The sequence below is a fragment of the Rhinoderma darwinii genome, chromosome 7 (genome assembly GCF_050947455.1).
Source record: "Rhinoderma darwinii isolate aRhiDar2 chromosome 7, aRhiDar2.hap1, whole genome shotgun sequence".
Taxonomy (NCBI): Eukaryota; Metazoa; Chordata; class Amphibia; order Anura; family Rhinodermatidae; genus Rhinoderma; species Rhinoderma darwinii.
In genome coordinates, this window is record NC_134693.1 from 897,534 (window position 1) to 916,699 (window position 19,166).

The following is a 19,166-nucleotide window of genomic DNA, read 5'->3' on the forward strand; positions in this document are numbered from 1 at the left end:
TGGAACCAGAGACAGGGAGGGAACATATTAACCAGATATATGCAGCCTGAGACAGGGAGGGAACATATAAACCAGATATCTGGAGCCTGAGACAGGGAGGCAACATATTAACCAAATATATGCAGCCTGAGACAGGGATGGAACATATAAACCAGATATCTGGAGACTGAGATAGGGAGGGAACATATAAACCAGATATCTGGAGCCTGAGACAGGGAGGGAACATATAAACCAGATATCTGGAGCCTGAGACAGGGAGGGATCATATAAACCAGATATCTGAAGCCTGAAACAGGGAGAGAACATATAAATCAGATATCTGGAGCCTGAGACGGGGAGGGAACATATAAACCAGATATCTGGAGCCTGAGACAGGGAGGGAACATATAAACCAGATATCTGGAGACTGAGACATTGAAGGAACATATAAACTAGATATCTGGAGCCTGAGACAGGGAGGAAACATATAAACCAGATATCTGGAGCCTGAGACAGGGGGGGGACATATAAACCAGATATCTGGAGACTGAGACAGGGAGGGAACATATAAACCAGATATCTGGAGCCTGAGACAGGGAGGGAACATATAAACCAGATATCTGGAGCCTGAGACAGGGAGGGAACATATAAACCAGATATCTGGAGCCTGAGACAGGGAGGGATCATATAAACCAGATATCTGGAGCCTGAAACAGGGAGAGAACATATAAATCAGATATCTGGAGCCTGAGACAGGGAGGGAACATATAAATCAGATATCTGGAGCCTGAGACAGGGAGGAAACATATAAACCAGATATCTGGAGCCTGAGACAGGGAGGGAACATATAAACCAGATATCTGGAGACTGAGACATTGAAGGAACATATAAACTAGATATCTGGAGCCTGAGACAGGGAGGGAACATATAAACTAGACATCTGGAGACTGAGACAGGGAGGAAACATAAAAACCACATATCTGGAGCCTGAGACAGGGAGGGAACATATAAACCTGATATCTGGAGCCTGAGTCAGGGAGGGAACATATAAACCTGATATCTGGAGCCTGAGACAGGGAGGGAACATATTAACCAGATATATGCAGCCTGAGACAGGGATGGAACATATTAACCAGATATCTGGAGACTGAGATAGGGAGGGAACATATAAACCAGATATCTGGAGCCTGAGACAGGGAGGAAACATATAAACCAGATAATTGGAGTCAGAGACAGGGAGGAAACATATAAACCAAATATCTGGAGCTTGAGATGGGAGGAAACATATAAACCAGATATCTATAGCCTGAGACAGGGAGGGAACATATAAACCTGATATCTGGAGTCTGAGACAGGGAGGGAACATATAAACCAGATATCTGGAGCCTGAGACTGGGAGGGAACATAGAAACCAGATAATTGGAGACTGAGACAGGGAGGAAACATATAAACCAGATATCTGGAGCCTGAGACAGGGAGGAAACATATAAACCAGATAATTGGAGTCAGAGACAGGGAGGAAACATATAAACCAAATATCTGGAGCTTGAGATGGGAGGAAACATATAAACCAGATATCTATAGCCTGAGACAGGGAGGGAACATATAAACCAGATATCTGGAGCCACAGACAAGGAGGGAACATATAAACCAGATATCTGGAGCCTGAGACAGGGAGGGACCATATAAACCAGATATCTATAGCCTGAGACAGGGAGGGAACATATAAACCAGATATCTGGAGCCACAGACAAGGAGGGAACATATAAACCAGATATCTGGAGCCTGAGACAGAGAGGGAACATATAAACCTGATATCTGGAGCCTGAGACAGGGAGGGAACATATAAACCAGATATCTGGAGCCTGAGACAGGGAGGGAACATATAAACCAGATATCTGGAGCCTGAGACAGGAAGGGAATATGTAAATCAGATATCTGGAGCCTGAGACAGGGAGGGAACATATAAACCAGATATCTGGAGCCTGAGACAAACATGGAAATATAAACCAGATATCTGGAGCCTGAGACAGAGAGGGAACACATAAACCAGATATCTGGAACCAGAGACAGGGAGGGAACATATTAACCAGATATATGCAGCCTGAGACAGGGAGGGAACATATAAACCAGATATCTGGAGCCTGAGACAGGGAGGCAACATATTAACCAAATATATGCAGCCTGAGACAGGGATGGAACATATAAACCAGATATCTGGAGACTGAGATAGGGAGGGAACATATAAACCAGATATCTGGAGCCTGAGACAGGGAGGGAACATATAAACCAGATATCTGGAGCCTGAGACAGGGAGGGATCATATAAACCAGATATCTGGAGCCTGAAACAGGGAGAGAACATATAAATCAGATATCTGGAGCCTGAGACGGGGAGGGAACATATAAACCAGATATCTGGAGCCTGAGACAGGGAGGGAACATATAAACCAGATATCTGGAGACTGAGACATTGAAGGAACATATAAACTAGATATCTGGAGCCTGAGACAGGGAGGAAACATATAAACCAGATATCTGGAGCCTGAGACAGGGGGGGGACATATAAACCAGATATCTGGAGACTGAGACAGGGAGGGAACATATAAACCAGATATCTGGAGCCTGAGACAGGGAGGGAACATATAAACCAGATATCTGGAGCCTGAGACAGGGAGGGAACATATAAACCAGATATCTGGAGCCTGAGACAGGGAGGGATCATATAAACCAGATATCTGGAGCCTGAAACAGGGAGAGAACATATAAATCAGATATCTGGAGCCTGAGACAGGGAGGGAACATATAAATCAGATATCTGGAGCCTGAGACAGGGAGGAAACATATAAACCAGATATCTGGAGCCTGAGACAGGGAGGGAACATATAAACCAGATATCTGGAGACTGAGACATTGAAGGAACATATAAACTAGATATCTGGAGCCTGAGACAGGGAGGGAACATATAAACTAGACATCTGGAGACTGAGACAGGGAGGAAACATAAAAACCACATATCTGGAGCCTGAGACAGGGAGGGAACATATAAACCTGATATCTGGAGCCTGAGTCAGGGAGGGAACATATAAACCTGATATCTGGAGCCTGAGACAGGGAGGGAACATATTAACCAGATATATGCAGCCTGAGACAGGGATGGAACATATTAACCAGATATCTGGAGACTGAGATAGGGAGGGAACATATAAACCAGATATCTGGAGCCTGAGACAGGGAGGGATCATATAAACAAGATATCTGGAGCATGAGACAGGGAGGGAACATATACACCAGATATCTGGAGCCTGAGACAGGAAGGGAATATATAAATCAGATATCTGGAGCCACAGACAAGGAGGGAACATATAAACCAGATATCTGGAGCCTAAAACAGGGAGGGAACATATAAACCTGATATCTGGAGCCTGAGACAGGGAGGGAACATAGAAACCTGATATCTGGAGCCACAGACAAGGAGGGAACATATAAACCAGATATCTGGAGCCGTAGACAGGCAGGGGATCATATAAACCAGATATCTGGAGCCTAAAACAGGGAGTGAACATATAAACCAGATATCTGGAGCCTGAGACAGAGAGGGAACATATAAACCTGATATCTGGAGCCTGAGACAGAGAGGGAACATATAAACCTGATATCTGGAGCCTGAGACAGGGAGGGAACATAGAAACCTGATATCTGGAGCCACAGACAAGGAGGGAACATATAAACCAGATATCTGGAGCCGTAGACAGGCAGGGGATCATATAAACCAGATATCTGGAGCCTGAGACAGGGAGGGAACATAGAAACCTGATATCTGGAGCCAGAGACAGGGAGGGGCACATATAAACCAGATATCTGGAGCCTGAGACAGGGAGGGAACATATAAACCAGATATCTGGAGCCAGAGACAGGGAGGGAACATATTAACCAGATATATGCAGCCTGAGACAGGAACAGAACATATAAACCTGATATCTGGAGCCTGAGACAGAGAGGGAACATATAAACCAGATATCTGGAGACTGAGATAGGGAGGGAACATATAAACCAGATATCTGGAGCCTGAGACAGGGAGGGAACATATAAACCAGATATCTGGAGCCTGAGACAGGGAGGGAACATATAAACCAGATATCTGGAGCCTGAGACAGGGAGGGAACATATAAACCAGATATCTGGAGCCTGAAACAGGGAGAGAACATATAAACCAGATATCTGGAGACAGGGAGGGAACATATAAACCAGATATCTGGAGCCTGAGACAGGGAGGGAACATATAAACCAGATATCTGGAGCCTGAGACAGAGAGGAAACATATAAACCTGAAATCCGGAGCCTGAAACAGGGAGAGAACATATAAACCAGATATCTGGAGACAGGGAGGGAACATATAAACCAGATATCTGGAGCATGAGACAGGGAGGGAACATATAAACCAGATATCTGGAGCCTGAGACAGGGAGGGAACATATAAACCAAATATCTGGAGCCAGAGACAGGGAGGAAACATATAAACCAGATATCTGGAGTCTGAGACAGGGAGGGAACATATAAACCAGATATCTGGAGCCTGAGACAGGGAGGGAACATATAAACCAGATATCTGGAGCCTGAGACAGGGAGGGAACATATAAACCAGATATCTGGAGCCTGAAACAGGGAGAGAACATATAAACCAGATATCTGGAGACAGGGAGGGAACATATAAACCAGATATCTGGAGCATGAGACAGGGAGGGAACATATAAACCATATATCTGGAGCATGAGACAGGGGGGGGGAACATATAAACCAGATATCTGGAGCCTGAGACAGAGAGGGAACATATAAACCAGATATCTGGAGCCTGAGACAAGGAGGGAACATATAAACCAGATATCTGGAGCCTGAGACAGGGAGGGAACATATAAACCAGATATCTGGAGCCTGAGACAGAGAGGGAACATATAAACCAGATATCTGGAGCATGAGACAGGGAGGGAACATATAAACCAGATATCTGGAGCATGAGACAGGGAGGGAACATATAAACCAGATATCTGGAGCCTGAGACAGAGAGGGAACATATAAACCAGATATCTGGAGCCTGAGACGAGGAGGGAACATATAAACCAGATATCTGGAGCCTGAGACAGAGAGGGAACATATAAACCAGATATCTGGAGCATGAGACAGGGAGGGAACATATAAACCAGATATCTGGAGCCTGAAACTGGGAGGGAACATATAAACCAGATATCTGGAGCCTGAGACAGGGAGGGAACATATAAACCTTTTATCTGGTATTTCGGAAAGGGAGGGAAATAAAGGTAGTTAAGCAGTTTGCAACCTTGGGAGAAACATGTATACTATCCTGTATTATGATTCTGTTCCCATCCTCCATGTGTTACCCAGAAAATGTAAAGTGACTGCAACTCCATATATAAATTGCAGTATAAAAGTTTTAACTCCTTCCAAGTGTTTCCATTTATTGCATATTTGTCACAAGGAAGAGTTTCTGATCTGTAAACACAATGTAAATTTAAAGAAAGGAACATACAGATTTACATCACACAGGATGGGGTTGCAACGCTCTTATCACCCAAGCGTAAAAACATCTGCCCCCTTACAAGGAAACAATTACAAAAACTTCCTATAATTTCAGCCCTTCATGTTGCTGTTGATTTTAGACCTCACTATATACTGAAGCATGAAAATAAAGAAGTCACCACAAAGATTCTAGACAAATAAAGTTACTGAAATCTCAGTCTGGAGAGGGTCACACAGGTCATGGAGCAGCGGTGAATCTTCCCAAGACTGGCCAATAATTACTGCAGCGACCCCTCATCCTGGAAGTGACAGAACCTCCCAGAAGACCTGCGGCCCCAGGACCTGGACAATAGTGAGGATTCCATGAATTCTGAACAGGACCAGAAGAAGAAGAAGACAGGTCATCTGTCCATAAGATGATGTGTCATTGGGTCCAACAGTAAGACAAGGATCCAGAACACAAGAAGAAGTCTCCATATGACTGTGAGGAGACACAACATCAGAGTTCTGGGGCCTTGGAACCAACAGAGATCACAACAAGCACAAAACAGAGTTGGTCGGCTCATCAGACCTGGATATTCACTGGGCATCAGAATTAAGGGGTTAACTCATGAAGACAACTCCAGGGGGAAGCCGCATCTAGGCATTCATTTCCCCTGCAGTGGCCGAATGAAGCGTAGCAGAACATGCCGAAAAGAGTTGCTTTCCGTCCTGGTACATAAAGGGGGCATTTTGAGTGGGGGACCCCCTCTATTACATCCATATGGACAAGGGTTGTTGATGTCAGACATATCTTATTTAACCGTAACCACTATGTAACTTGTCCACTTAAAGTGCTGAAACCCGGCTGGTTGTCATAGGGGCCAAAACTGAAGAAATCCTGTAGTCCGAGAACTTCCCGCAACAACCACAGAGAAAAGATTATTGTAAGTGTCTGGAGGGAATTCTTACTGCTAAGGGGTAAAACTTTTTGGAACCAGCAGGAAGGGGCATTTTCCCAGCACAGTTTGACATCTCTTATGTCTGATCATGTATGGACCCATCACCACCAGTACACCATCTGCCAAGTGAACATGGCGAGCAGAGACACTGCCTTTACATGTACTGAGCAACTCACTGACCTCATCATCCAGGGACCATGCAATGATAGGAATGATTGTCCCAGTTGATGATCATTTCACTGGTGGCCATTGCTGATTTGTTCCTTCTTATAGGACTGAAGCGTTAATCAAAAACAAGCAAGAAGTAAAGCGGCCACAGCTGAAGAAGCACATCACCATTACCAGTCCTTTTAGTCCCATAAACATAAAACTAATTGTCACAGATCGACTTTCATGGTGGAATCATTGACCCTATGGGCATAAAGAGCAATCCCCAACCCGTGTAGCTCCGGTTATGTGACCCCATAGGGAACCATTCACCTTCTCTATATAAGAATAGAGGACGCTCTCCGGAGTCAGGGACCCGTCCTTCAGCTTCTCGGTCAGCTCCACCAACGTCAGCTCTAGGATAGTCCTGCCGTCCACTTCAGGATTCTACAAGAACAGACGAGAGAAGAAAAATCTGCCTTTTACTACTTGCATGTTTTATTTTTATTCTGGAAAGATATCGGCCTATATTAAGATCCGAACCAACATTGACCGTAAATCTTGCTGAAAGACCGATGATGGCAGCAAGAAGACGGAGAAACTTAAAAGAGCCGGAGCCATTATGTGCCTCAGACATTGAAAGTGTTTAGCTCCCGGGACCTAGACAAGGACGCTAGCCCTGTGGGGATATCCTGTGCCAATATTTGTCGAGCAACAACCTTCATGTCAGTTGATGGTACAAAACAGTTGAAAATGAGACAACACCTCGTGTAGCGCGACACACGTCATTTATTACCCTACATGTGGCTGCTTGAATGTGTATGTAGGCCTGACCTCTAGAGACATTGAAAGCGTTTAGCTCCTGGGGACCAAGGCAATGACGCTAGGATGCATAGTGTATATGTGTAAATATGTGTGTGTATATATAGTGTGTGTATATGTGTGTATATGTGTGTATACATGTGTAAATATGTTTATATATAGAGTGTGTATAGTGTATGTGTATATGTGTGTATATGTATATAGTGTATGTGTATATGTGTGTATATGTATATAGTGTATGTGTATATGTGTAAATATGTGTGTGTGTGTGTGTATATGTGTATCATGTATATATGTGTGTTGTATAGTGTATGCATTTATGTGTGTAGTGTATGTAAGTGTATATAGTGTGTATGTGTGTGTATATGTGTATAGTGTGTATATGTGTATATATGTCTGTATAGTATATATGTGTATAGTGTTCATGTGTAAATGTGTAACTATGCGAGTATATATAGTGTGTATATAGTGTATATGTGTATATATGTGTAAATATTTGTATATATAGTGTACTGTATATGTGTGTATATGTGTAAATATATATGTGTGTATATATAGTGTGTGTATAGTATATATGTGTATATATGTGTAAATATTTGTATATATAGTGTGTGTAAAGTATACTGTATATGTGTGTATATGTGTAAATATATGTGTTTATATATAGTGTGTGTATAGTGTATATGTGTACATACACTACTGATCAAAAGTTTAGGGTCACTTAGAAATTTCCTTATTTTTGAAAGAAAAGCACAGTTTTTTTCAATGAAGATAACATGAAATGAATCAGAAATCCACTCTATACATTGTTAATGTGGTAAATGACTATTCTAGCTGCAAACGTCTGGTGTTTAATGCAATATCTACATAGGTGTATAGAGGCCCATTTCCAGCAACCATCACTCCAGTGTTCTAATGGTACATTGTGTTTGCTAACTGTGTTAGAAGGCTAATGGATGATTAGAAAACACTTGAAAACCCTTGTGCAATTATGTTAGCACCGCTGTAAACAGTTTTGCTGTTTAGAGGAGCTATAAAACTGACCTTCCTTTGAGCTAGTTGAGAATCTGGAGCATTACATTTGTGGGTTCGATTAAACTCTCCAAATGGCTAGAAAAAGAGAGCTTTCATGTGAAACTCGACAGTCTATTCTTGTTCTTAGAAATGAAGGCTATTCCATGCGAGAAATTGCCAAGAAACGGAAGATTTCCTACAACGGTGTGTACTACTCCCTTCAGAGGACAGCACAAACACGCTCTACCCAGAGTAGAAAGAGAAGTGGGAGGCCCCGCTGCACAACTGAGCAACAAGACAAGTACATTAGAGTCTCTAGTTTGAGAAATAGACGCCTCACAGGTCCTCAACTGGCAGCTTCATTAAATAGTACCCGCAAAACGCCAGTGTCAACGTCTACAGTGAAGAGGCGACTCCGGGATGCCGGCCTTCAGGGCAGAGTGGCAAAGAAAAAGCCATATCTGAGACTGGCTAATAAAAGGAAAAGATTAATATGGGCAAAAGCTCAGACATTGGACAGAGGAAGATTGGGAAACAGTGTTATGGACAGACGAATGGAAGTTTGAGGTGTTTGGATCACACAGAAGAACATTTGTGAGACGCAGAACAACTGAAAAGATGCTGGAAGAGCGCCGGACGCCATCTGTCAAGCATGGTGGAGGTCATGTGGTGGTCTGGGGTAAAGTGGGAGATTTGTACAAGGTAAGAGGGATTGTGAATAAGGAAGGCGATCACTCCGCAACGCCATGCCATACCCTGTGGACAGCGCTTGATTGGAGCCAATTTCATCCTACAACAGGACAATGACCCAAAGCCACCTCCAAATGATGCAGGAACTATGTAGGGAAGAAGCCGGCAGCTGGTATTCTATCTGTAATGGAGTGGCCAGCGCAGTCACCAGATCTCACCCCCATAGAGCTGTTGTGGGAGGAGCTTGACCGTATGGTACGCAAGAAGTGCCCATCAAGCCAATCCAACTTGTGGGAGGGGCTTCTGGAAGCATGGGGGGGGGGAAATGTCTCCCGATGACCTCCGCAAATTAACAGCTCGAATGCCAAAGGTCTGCAATGCTGGAATTGCTGCAAATGGAGCGACGAAAGCAAAGTCTGAAGGAGAAAATTATTATTTCTAACCTTGTCAATGTCTGGACTATATTTTCTAGTCATTTTGCAACTCATTTGATAAATATAAGTGTGAGTTTTCATGGAAAACACAAAATTCTCTGGGTGACCCCAAACTTTTGAACGGTAGTGTATATATAGTGTGTGTATATTATATGTGTAGTGTGTGTATAGTGTATATGTGTATATATAATTTGTGTATAGTGTATATGTGTATATATGTCTATATATAGTATGTGTATAGTGTATGTGTGTGTGTATATATAGTGTGTGTATAGTGTGTGTGTATATATATAGTGTATATGTGTGTATATAGTGTATATATATAGTGTGTGTATAGGGAATATGTGTATTTATAGTTTGTGTATAGTGTATATATGTGTATATATAGTGTATGTGTGTATATGTGTATATATAGTGTGTATAGTGTATATGTGTATACATAGTGTGTATAGTGTATATGTGTATATATAGTGTGTGTATAGTGTATATGTGTATATATGTGTATATAAAGTGTGTGTATAGTGTACGTGTGTGTGTGTGTGTGTGTGTGTGTGTGTGTGTGTGTGTGTGTGTGTGTATATAGTGTTTGTATATTGCATGTGTGTATATATATATATATAAGGTGTGTATAGTGTATGTGTATATATATATATAGCATGTGCATAGTGTATATGTGTGTATATATAGTGAGTATAGTGTATATGTGTATATATAGTGTGTGTGTTTTGTTTATATGTGTATATATAGTGTGTGTATAGTGTATATGTGTGTATAGTGTATATGTGTATACATGTGAATATATAGTGTGTGTATAGTGTGTATGTGTATATTTTTGGTGTGTGTATATTGTTTATATGTGTATATATATAGTTTGTGTATATGTGTATGTATAGTATGTGTCTAGTGTGTGTCTAGTTTGTATTGTATATATATATGTATATGTAGTGTGTATAGTGTGTATGTGTGTATATATAGTGTGTGTATAGTGTATATATAGTGTGTATATAGTGTATATATGTGGTGTGTGTATAGTGTATATGTTTATATGCGTGTATATGTAGTGTGTATAGTGTATATGTGTATATATGTGGTGTGTGTATATAGTGTATATATGTGGTCTGTGTGTGTATAGTGTATATGTTTATATGCGTGTATATGTAGTGTGTATAGTGTATATGTGTATATATGTGGTGTGTGTATATAGTGTATATATGTGGTCTGTGTGTGTATAGTGTATATGTTTATATGCGTGTATATGTAGTGTGTATAGTGTATATGTGTATATATATATAGTGTGTGTATAGTGAGTGTGTATATATATATATATATATATATATATATATATAACATATGAAGAAAAGGACCCCAGCGGTTGGCAGGAATTAGGGATCATATATTTACAAAAAGCTGCTACCAGCAGAACAATTCCTCTTACACCAACTGCCAATTTTGAATGCACGAAAAAGTAAACTAAATAAATGTTACATTTTTATTGTGCTTCTTAGAGCAAAAAAGGGACTAACTACACTAATTTGTTTAAAATAACATCGCCTCCGTTTGGAATGAAATTAGCTGTGCTCCACGTATGTATTTAACAGACACAGTGCCGCTCCTGGCTGCAGCCCAGCGAGTCAAGCACTCAGCATGTGTAAAGGACAACGGAGGTACGTGTTTGGATTAAAAAGTACGTATTAGAGCCCCCCCGACATGTTTCGCTCTGCTATACAGCGTCCTCAGGGGTTCAGGGGCTATATTATATATATATATATATACACACACACACACGTGTATATGTAGTGTGTGTGTATAGTGTATATGTGTGTGTGTATATATAGTGTGTGTATAGTGTATGTGTATATATAGTGTGTGTATAGTGTATATGTGTATATATGTGTATATATAGTGTGTATAGTATATTTGTGTGTATATATAGTGTGTATAGTGTGTATGTGTATATATAGTGTGTATAGTGTATATGTGTATATATAGTGTATATGTGTATATATATATAGTGTGTGTGTATAGTGTATATGTGTGTGTATATAGTATGCGTATAGTGTATATGTGTATGTATAGTGTGTGTATAGTGTGTATGTGTATATATAGTGTGTGTGTATAGTGTATATGTGTGTATATATAGTGTGTGGACGAATGGACGAATTTTGACCCGTGAGTACCCTGGACTATAAGAGGGGTCCAGCCCCCTAGTTCTATGCCTGAGCGTTGTTGTGTGTCCCTTAGTCTGTCTATGAAAATGGTCCCCTGGTGTTTCCTGCTCCCAGTGATCTTGTTCCTGTACCTGTATGCCGATCTAGTGCTGTGCTTGCTATTGTCGTGCTGTGCTGGATACCATGCTTATCTGCTTCTCCACGCCTGACGTCCTCCTGCTGCCTAGTACCTGCCAAGCTGCTGTCCGTGCTGCCACAGGTATCCTATATACCATAGACTCAGACCTGCGCCCTGTTGGCCAGCTGCTTTACCGCCAAGGCGGTACGGCCCAGTGGGTCCACAGACCCTTCGTGACAGTACACTCAGGCCATGGACCCCGCTGGCCGGTTCAAAACTATGACGACGACGCAGGAGATGTGAGCAGATATGCTGGACCTCCAGTCCCGACAGGACCAACTCCTCCAAGCGTTGAACATTCTTGCACATCAGCAGGAGGCACAAGCTGCCGTTCATCCTACTACTCCTCCTGGAAATGTTGATCCTCAGCCTACACCTCCTGGCAGTATTGACCCACGTGTTTCTTTGCCACTTCCTGACCGCTATGATGGAGAAGCAAGTACCTGTCGTAGTTTTCTTAATCAATGCCAAATCCACTTCAGCTTGTATAGTAGGACATTTTTGTCTGATGGTGCCAGGGTCGCTTTCATCATTTCTCTCCTCACTGGAAAGGCTCTTGCATGGGCGAACCCTATCTGGGAGAGACAAGGACGGTGAGAGACCCGTGACTTCCCTGCCTTCCTCCGGACGTTTCGCATGGTGTTTGAGGAGCCTGGCCGGGTCTCATCTGCAGCGGCTTCTTTGATTGACCTGCGCCAAGGAGACACCTCTGTGAGTGAGTACTCCATCCACTTCCGCACCCTGGCGGGAGAGCTCACATGGAACAATCAGGCTCTGGTGGCTGCATTCTGGCACAGACTATCTTCCAGAATTAAAGACGAACTTGCCGCTCGGGATCTGCCGTCTACCCTGGATGACCTCATCCTTCTGTATGCCTGGATCGATATACGGATCCGTGAACGCCTCCAAGAGGTTCAACGGGAGGGAGCCCTTCCTAGTCTGGTCCCTACTTTGCAGCAACCCTGTCCTCAGATGTCGATCCTCTTAAGAAGTCGGTAATAACGGACCAGTGTAAGTTATCTACCTAAGAGAGGCAGCGCAGACTCACATCTGGACTCAGTCTTTATTGCGACCACGATGGCCATCTGGTGCGCCTGTGCCCCCAAAAACCCCAAAACCTAGGATTGCTTGGAGTGACGACCTTGGGTAAAGAGAGACTTCCGTCTAAATTGTCCATACCCGTGACTATAGTGTCCGGCGAGAAAACGCATCAGGTCTCTGCGTATCTGGAATCTGGATCCGCTGCTAATTTTATACGCAGAGATCTGGTAGACCTTCTACAATTGCCCACCACCCCTCTGGAGAGCCCGTTGACAGTTGCTTCAGTGAATGGACTACCTCTGCCAGACCCAGTTTTAGCGGTGGCCAAGCCGCTGACGCTCCAAGTAGGAGCTTGTCACTCCGAACTTCTGCCTTTCTATGTCCTGCCTAAAGCTGTTAACCCTGTGTTGCTGGGCCTGCCTTGGCTCCGTCTGCATGCTCCAGTTCTGGACTGGAATTCTGGAGAGGTTCTTCAGTGGGGTCCTGAGTCTCAAGGCCGTTGCCTGGTGAGAATTCGTTCGGCTCAGCCTTCGCTGCCTCGGTCACTGGCAGGATTGCCGGGTCATTATGCTGCCTTTTCGGACGTCTTCAGCAAGAGAGAGGAGGAGACTTTTCCTCCACATCGGGCATATGACTGCCTTATTGAACTGATACCTGGTGCATCCCTTCACCGTGGTAGGGTATATCCTCTCTCCTTGCCAGAGACTCTGTCCATGTCCTCCTATGTCAGAGAAAACGTAGAAAGGGGCTTCATACGAAAGTCTTCCTCCCCGGGTTCTTCTTCGTCAAAATGAAAGATATTCTCTCTTCGTCCTTGCATCGACTACCGAGGTCTCAACCAGATCACGGTGAAGAATAAATATCCGTTGCCGCTGATCTCCGAACTGTTTGATCGTATACGTAGTGCAAATTTTTTTTCTAAGTTAGACCTGCGTAGGGCTTACAACTTAATCCGGATTCGCCAGGGTGATGAATGGAAGACGGCATTTAACACCCCTGATAGACACTGAGTGTCTAGTAATGCCCTCCGGCCTGTGTAATGCTCCCGCAGTCTTCCAGGAGTTTGTGAATGACATTTTCCGTGACCTCCTCTATGTTTGTGTAGTAGTCTACCTTGATGACATCTTGATTTTTTCTACAGATCCTATGACGCACCAGAGACATGTCCGTCAGGTTCTGCTACGATTAAGGGAGAATCGTCTGTACGCGAAGTTGGAGAAGTGCGTGTTTGACAAGGATGCTCTACCCTTCCTGGGCTACATCGTCTCAAATCGAGGTCTCGAGATGGATCCTGAAAAGGTAAAGTCCGTCCTGGAATGGCCACGTCCTCAAGGCTTGAGGGCCATACAGCGCTTTCTGGGATTTGCTAACTTTTACAGGCAGTTTATCCCGAACTTCTCCTCACTGACATCTCCTATCTCTAACCTTACTAAGAAGGGCATGAACACCAAGGTGTGGACTCCCAAGGCAGAGTCCGCATTTTCAAAAGCCTAAAGAGTGCCTTCACGTCAGCCTCTATCCTCCATCATCCGGATGTCTCTCTGCAGTTCTCGTTGGAGGTGGATGCATCCTCTGTCGGTGCTGGTGCACTCCTGTTCCAGAGAGGTCCCAAGGGCAAGTCAAGGGTATGTGGATATTTCTCTAAGCTCTTCTCTACCGCAGAACGCAACTACTCAATTGGGGATTGGGAGTTACTGGCCATCAAATTGGCTCTTGGAGCTGGACGGTACTTTTGGTAAGAACCCCGGCATTGTTCTAAGGATAACGCGCTCGGGTAAGATCCTAAGATAAAGCTCTTTACAGGACAGAGCTTGCAACTCGCCAACCCGCCTTGCGAACGTAATAGCGATCAAGAATAAGGTTTTATATGAGAGAAGCTTAAAGCTTATAATGTGAAGCGGCTCAAAACGGGGCACAGCTGACGTGCTTCAACACAATGGGCAACTCCCAAGAGGGCAGAGGATTGTGGTAGTTTGGCCTTAATATTTGAACTGCTTTCAGGAATCTGGTTATCGGTGGATGGTTGGAGAAACTCCCCTCTGGATTACCATTAATGGCCGTCAAATGCACTTTTAATGTATTGGGCTTGAGGCCTTTCTGGTTTCCCTCTTGTAGAAACTGCAATACTGTGGACACTGTATCTGGTGACCTGTCATTGTCCCGACACCATTTGGAAAATATAAGCCATATTCGAGAATATATCTTCATTGTACTGGGTTTCCTGGAGGCTAATAGGGTATTAACTACTTCATCGGACAAGCGCTTATTTTGTAGAGACTGTCGTTCAGTTTCGAGACCTGGACCTAATGGGAGTCTCCAGAAGTTTCCATTCCAGAGTTTCAACACGAGCGGAAACCATGCCCTTCTGCGCCAATGAGGAATGATCACTATGGCCTTCTCTTTCTAGTCCCTTATTTTCCTCAATGCCCGAGGAATGAGAGGGATGGGGGGAAAGACATATATGAAGGTCTTTTCCCAACTCAATGATAGGCTGTCTATGGCATATGGGTGATCCGAGCTGTTGAGAGAACTTCCTTAATTTACCAATCTTTGCGGTCGCATGACGTCTAAAGATGGTTTGCCCATCTTGCTGGAGATCTGGAGGAAGACTTCCGGATTCAAGCTCCACTCTCCTGGGTGAATCCGCTTCCTGCTTAGATTCAACCCTCCTCGAATGTGGACTGCGGAGACTGATCTCAGATTGCATTCTGCCCACCCCATAATCTGACTGCATTTCTTTCTGAAGAAATTGCTTCTGGTGCCCCCTGCTTGTTTATATAAAACACTGCGGGGAGGTTGTCCTACTGAATTTGTACATCGTGATGATGGAGTACAGCCGGAAAGTGTAATAGGGCCAGTTTGATCGCCCTGAGCTCCTTCATGTTGGATGGAAGGCAGCTGTCGTGTTTGGACCATTTCTTTTGCACCCATGATGTTCCCACATGTGCACCCCAGCCTGAGCCTGAGGCATCCGTAGTGAGGAATATCCGATGAACTGGTCTCAGAGATCTGCCTCAATCGAGATGGTAGGGTAGCAGCCACCACTGGAGGTCCCGTTTCACATCCGGAGGCACTGATATTAAGGTGTCGAGTGACACTATTCTCTTGTCCCAACTTTTTAGTATGTTAGATTGTAACACTCGGATGTGTGCCCTTGCCCAGGGTACCGCCTCGATAGCCGATGTGTTAGAAGGCCTAACACTCTAATGGCCTGATGGATGGAGCAGTGACCCAATGAAGTTAGTCGCTGAACACCATGACGGTTAGAAGATATCCGGTCGCTGGACAGAGTCAGTGACATTTTCTGTGTGTCTATCATGAAGCCTAAATACTTTAACTTGGTGCATGGTGTTAGATGAGAATTCTGGAAGTTTATGATGAAACCGTGCGATCTGAGCAAGTCTAGAGTGACCTTCAGGTGATTTATGAGCATGTCTAGAGTGACCTTCAGGGTATGTGCACACGTAGTGACCAAAAACGTCTGAAAATACGGAGCTGTTTTCAAGGGAAAACAGCCCCTGATTTTCAGACGTTTTTTGAGCAACTCGCGTTTTTCGCGGCGTTTTTCGCTGCGTTTTCTCTGCATTTTTTACGTCCGTTTTTGGAGCTGTTTTCATTGGAGTCTATGAGAAAACAGCTCCTAACACGTACAAAGAAGTGTCCTGCATATAATGTATATAAGTGTCCTGCACTTCTTTTGACGAGGCTGTATTTTTACGCGTCGTCGTTTAACAGCTGTCAAACGACGACGCGTAAATGACAGGTTGTCTGCACAGTACGTCAGCAAACCCATTCAAATGAATGGGCAGATGTTTGCCGACGTATTGTAGCCTTATTTTCAGACGTAAAACGAGGCATAATACGCCTCGTTTACGTCTGAAAATAGGTCGTGTGAACCCAGCCTAAGGTGTTTTATGAGCACGTCTAGAGTGACCTTCAGGTGTTTTATGAGCACGTCTAGAGTGACCTTCAGGTGTTTTATGAGCACGTCTAGAGTGACCTTCAGGTGTTTTATGAGCACGTCTAGAGTGACCTTCAGGTGTTTTATGAGCACGTCTAGAGTGACCTTCAGGTGATTTATGAGCACGTCTAGAGTGACCTTCAGGTGATTTATGAGCACGTCTAGAGTGACCTTCAGGTGATTTATGAGCACGTCTAGAGTGACCTTCAGGTGATTTATGAGCACGTCTAGAGTGACCTTCAGGTGTTTTATGAGCACGTCTAGAGTGACCTTCAGGTGATTTATGAGCATGTCTAGAGTGACCTTCAGGTGATTTATGAGCACGTCTAGAGTGACCTTCAGGTGTTTTATGAGCATGTCTAGAGTGACCTTCAGGTGTTTTATGAGCATGTCTAGAGTGACCTTCAGGTGATTTATGAGCATGTCTAGAGTGACCTTCAGGTGTTTTATGAGCATGTCTAGAGTGACCTTCAGGTGTTTTATGAGCATGTCTAGAGTGACCTTCAGGTGTTTTATGAGCATGTCTAGAGTGACCTTCAGGTGATTTATGAGCACGTCTAGAGTGACCTTCAGGTGATTTATGAGCATGTCTAGAGTGACCTTCAGGTGTTTTATGAGCATGTCTAGAGTGACCTTCAGGTGTTTTATGAGCATGTCTAGAGTGACCTTCAGGTGTTTTATGAGCATGTCTAGAGTGACCTTCAGGTGTTTTATGAGCATGTCTAGAGTGACCTTCAGGTGATTTATGAGCATGTCTAGAGTGACCTTCAGGTGTTTTATGAGCATGTCTTCTGACGGGGCTCTAACTAGCCAATCGACCAGGTACGGAGATATGAAGATCCCTTTCATACGTAGTACTGCGGATAGTACCACCGCTACCTTCTTAAACACTCGGGGCGCTGATGTTATCCCAAAGGGTGGGCAGGTGAACTGAAAATGTAGGACTTGATGATGAACAAGAACTACTACCTGAAGAGACTTCCTGTGTTTCCTCAGGACCGGAATATGAAGGTAGGTGTCTCGCAGATCAATAGTGGCTAGAAAATCCCCTTCTTGGATAATATTTATGACTGATTGTATAGATTCCATTATGAACTTTTACTTTACAAAGAACTGGTTCAGATATGTCAAATCTATCACTAACCGCCACTTGCAGAGGCGTAGCTATAGGGGTCGCAGCGGCCCCCCGCACCACATCAATGAAAAGTTACTATAGTAACTCGGGCCGCGGGCCCCTGTTACTATAGTAACTGACAGTTGTTACCTTCCTGGTTCCGGAGCGTAGCGGAGGTCCTGACGTCACAGCGCCACGCACAACATCGTGATCCTGGATAGAGTCAGGACATCCGCCGCGGCTGAAGAGGACAGTAAGATTAATAACCCTGTCTGCTGAAGCTGATTGGCGGGGTCTGTCTCCCGGGCAGGGCCGCCATCAGGGGGGTATTAGGGGTAGTACTGTAGGGGGCCCGGCAACTGCCGCGACTTGCTTTTGGTAGAAAAAAACAAGCCCCTGCAATGGGGCCTGTTCTTTTCACCAAAACAATGTCGTGAGCTGCTGCAGGCCCCCGAGCTGCGGAGCCCCCTCTCATCACCGCCGCCGCGCCGCGAAACACCACCGCTTGCGCGCGTACGAGCGTGCACGACCGCAAGCGCGCACGATCGCAAGCGCGCGCCCACGTGCGAACGACCAGGCGCGCCGCTGAGAGGGAGCAACACAAGTACATCGACGGGGAAGGACAGCCACACAGGGACAGCGGCGCACGTTTTGTAGGAAAGAGTGGTTGGATCCAGCGCTGGCAGAGGTAAAAGGAAACTTTTTCCAAGTTTTATTCGTTCTTGATTAAAAGAGGTTATTCATTAGCGTATATGGTATATCTTGCAATGGAAAATTTGAAGGTAGGTAGCCTACGTGTTTCGGATGGTGTCTCCGTCCTTATTCATGGCTTAGAATGACAGCGGCGCACGGTTACTTACCTGCTGGCCCGCCTCCGACTCCGCCTCCTCCTCCTCGTCCTCCTCGTCCGACTCCGCCTCCTCGTCCTCCTCCTCGTCCGACTCCGCCTCCTCCTCCAGAGCGTAGCTGCGTAAGGAGAGGGGGAGGAGTCTAGTTCTTGCGCGGCGGCAGTTCTACGATCCCCGCCATTTTCTGGAGCCTGGAGGTGAAGGACGACGTCTGGACCGAAGACATCGCCTGAAGAGGACTGGAGTGGGAGCAGCTCTTCTGACACGGTGAGTAAAGTGTCTCAAAGTGCTGTTT

The 19,166-nt window shown here is 44.5% G+C and overlaps 1 protein-coding gene across 2 annotated transcripts in view; it reads right to left on the reverse strand.

The window, feature by feature from the left end:
* The window catches only part of LOC142657511 (vitamin D3 hydroxylase-associated protein-like), a 124,964-nt gene that overhangs the window by 83,654 nt on the left and 22,144 nt on the right, over nucleotides 1-19,166 (reverse strand). For both annotated transcript variants that reach the window (XM_075832547.1, XM_075832546.1), the window contains exon 2: nucleotides 6,935-7,048. In XM_075832547.1, coding sequence (XP_075688662.1) covers nucleotides 6,935-7,048 — 114 coding nt within the window. The remainder of the gene's footprint in view (nucleotides 1-6,934; nucleotides 7,049-19,166) is intronic.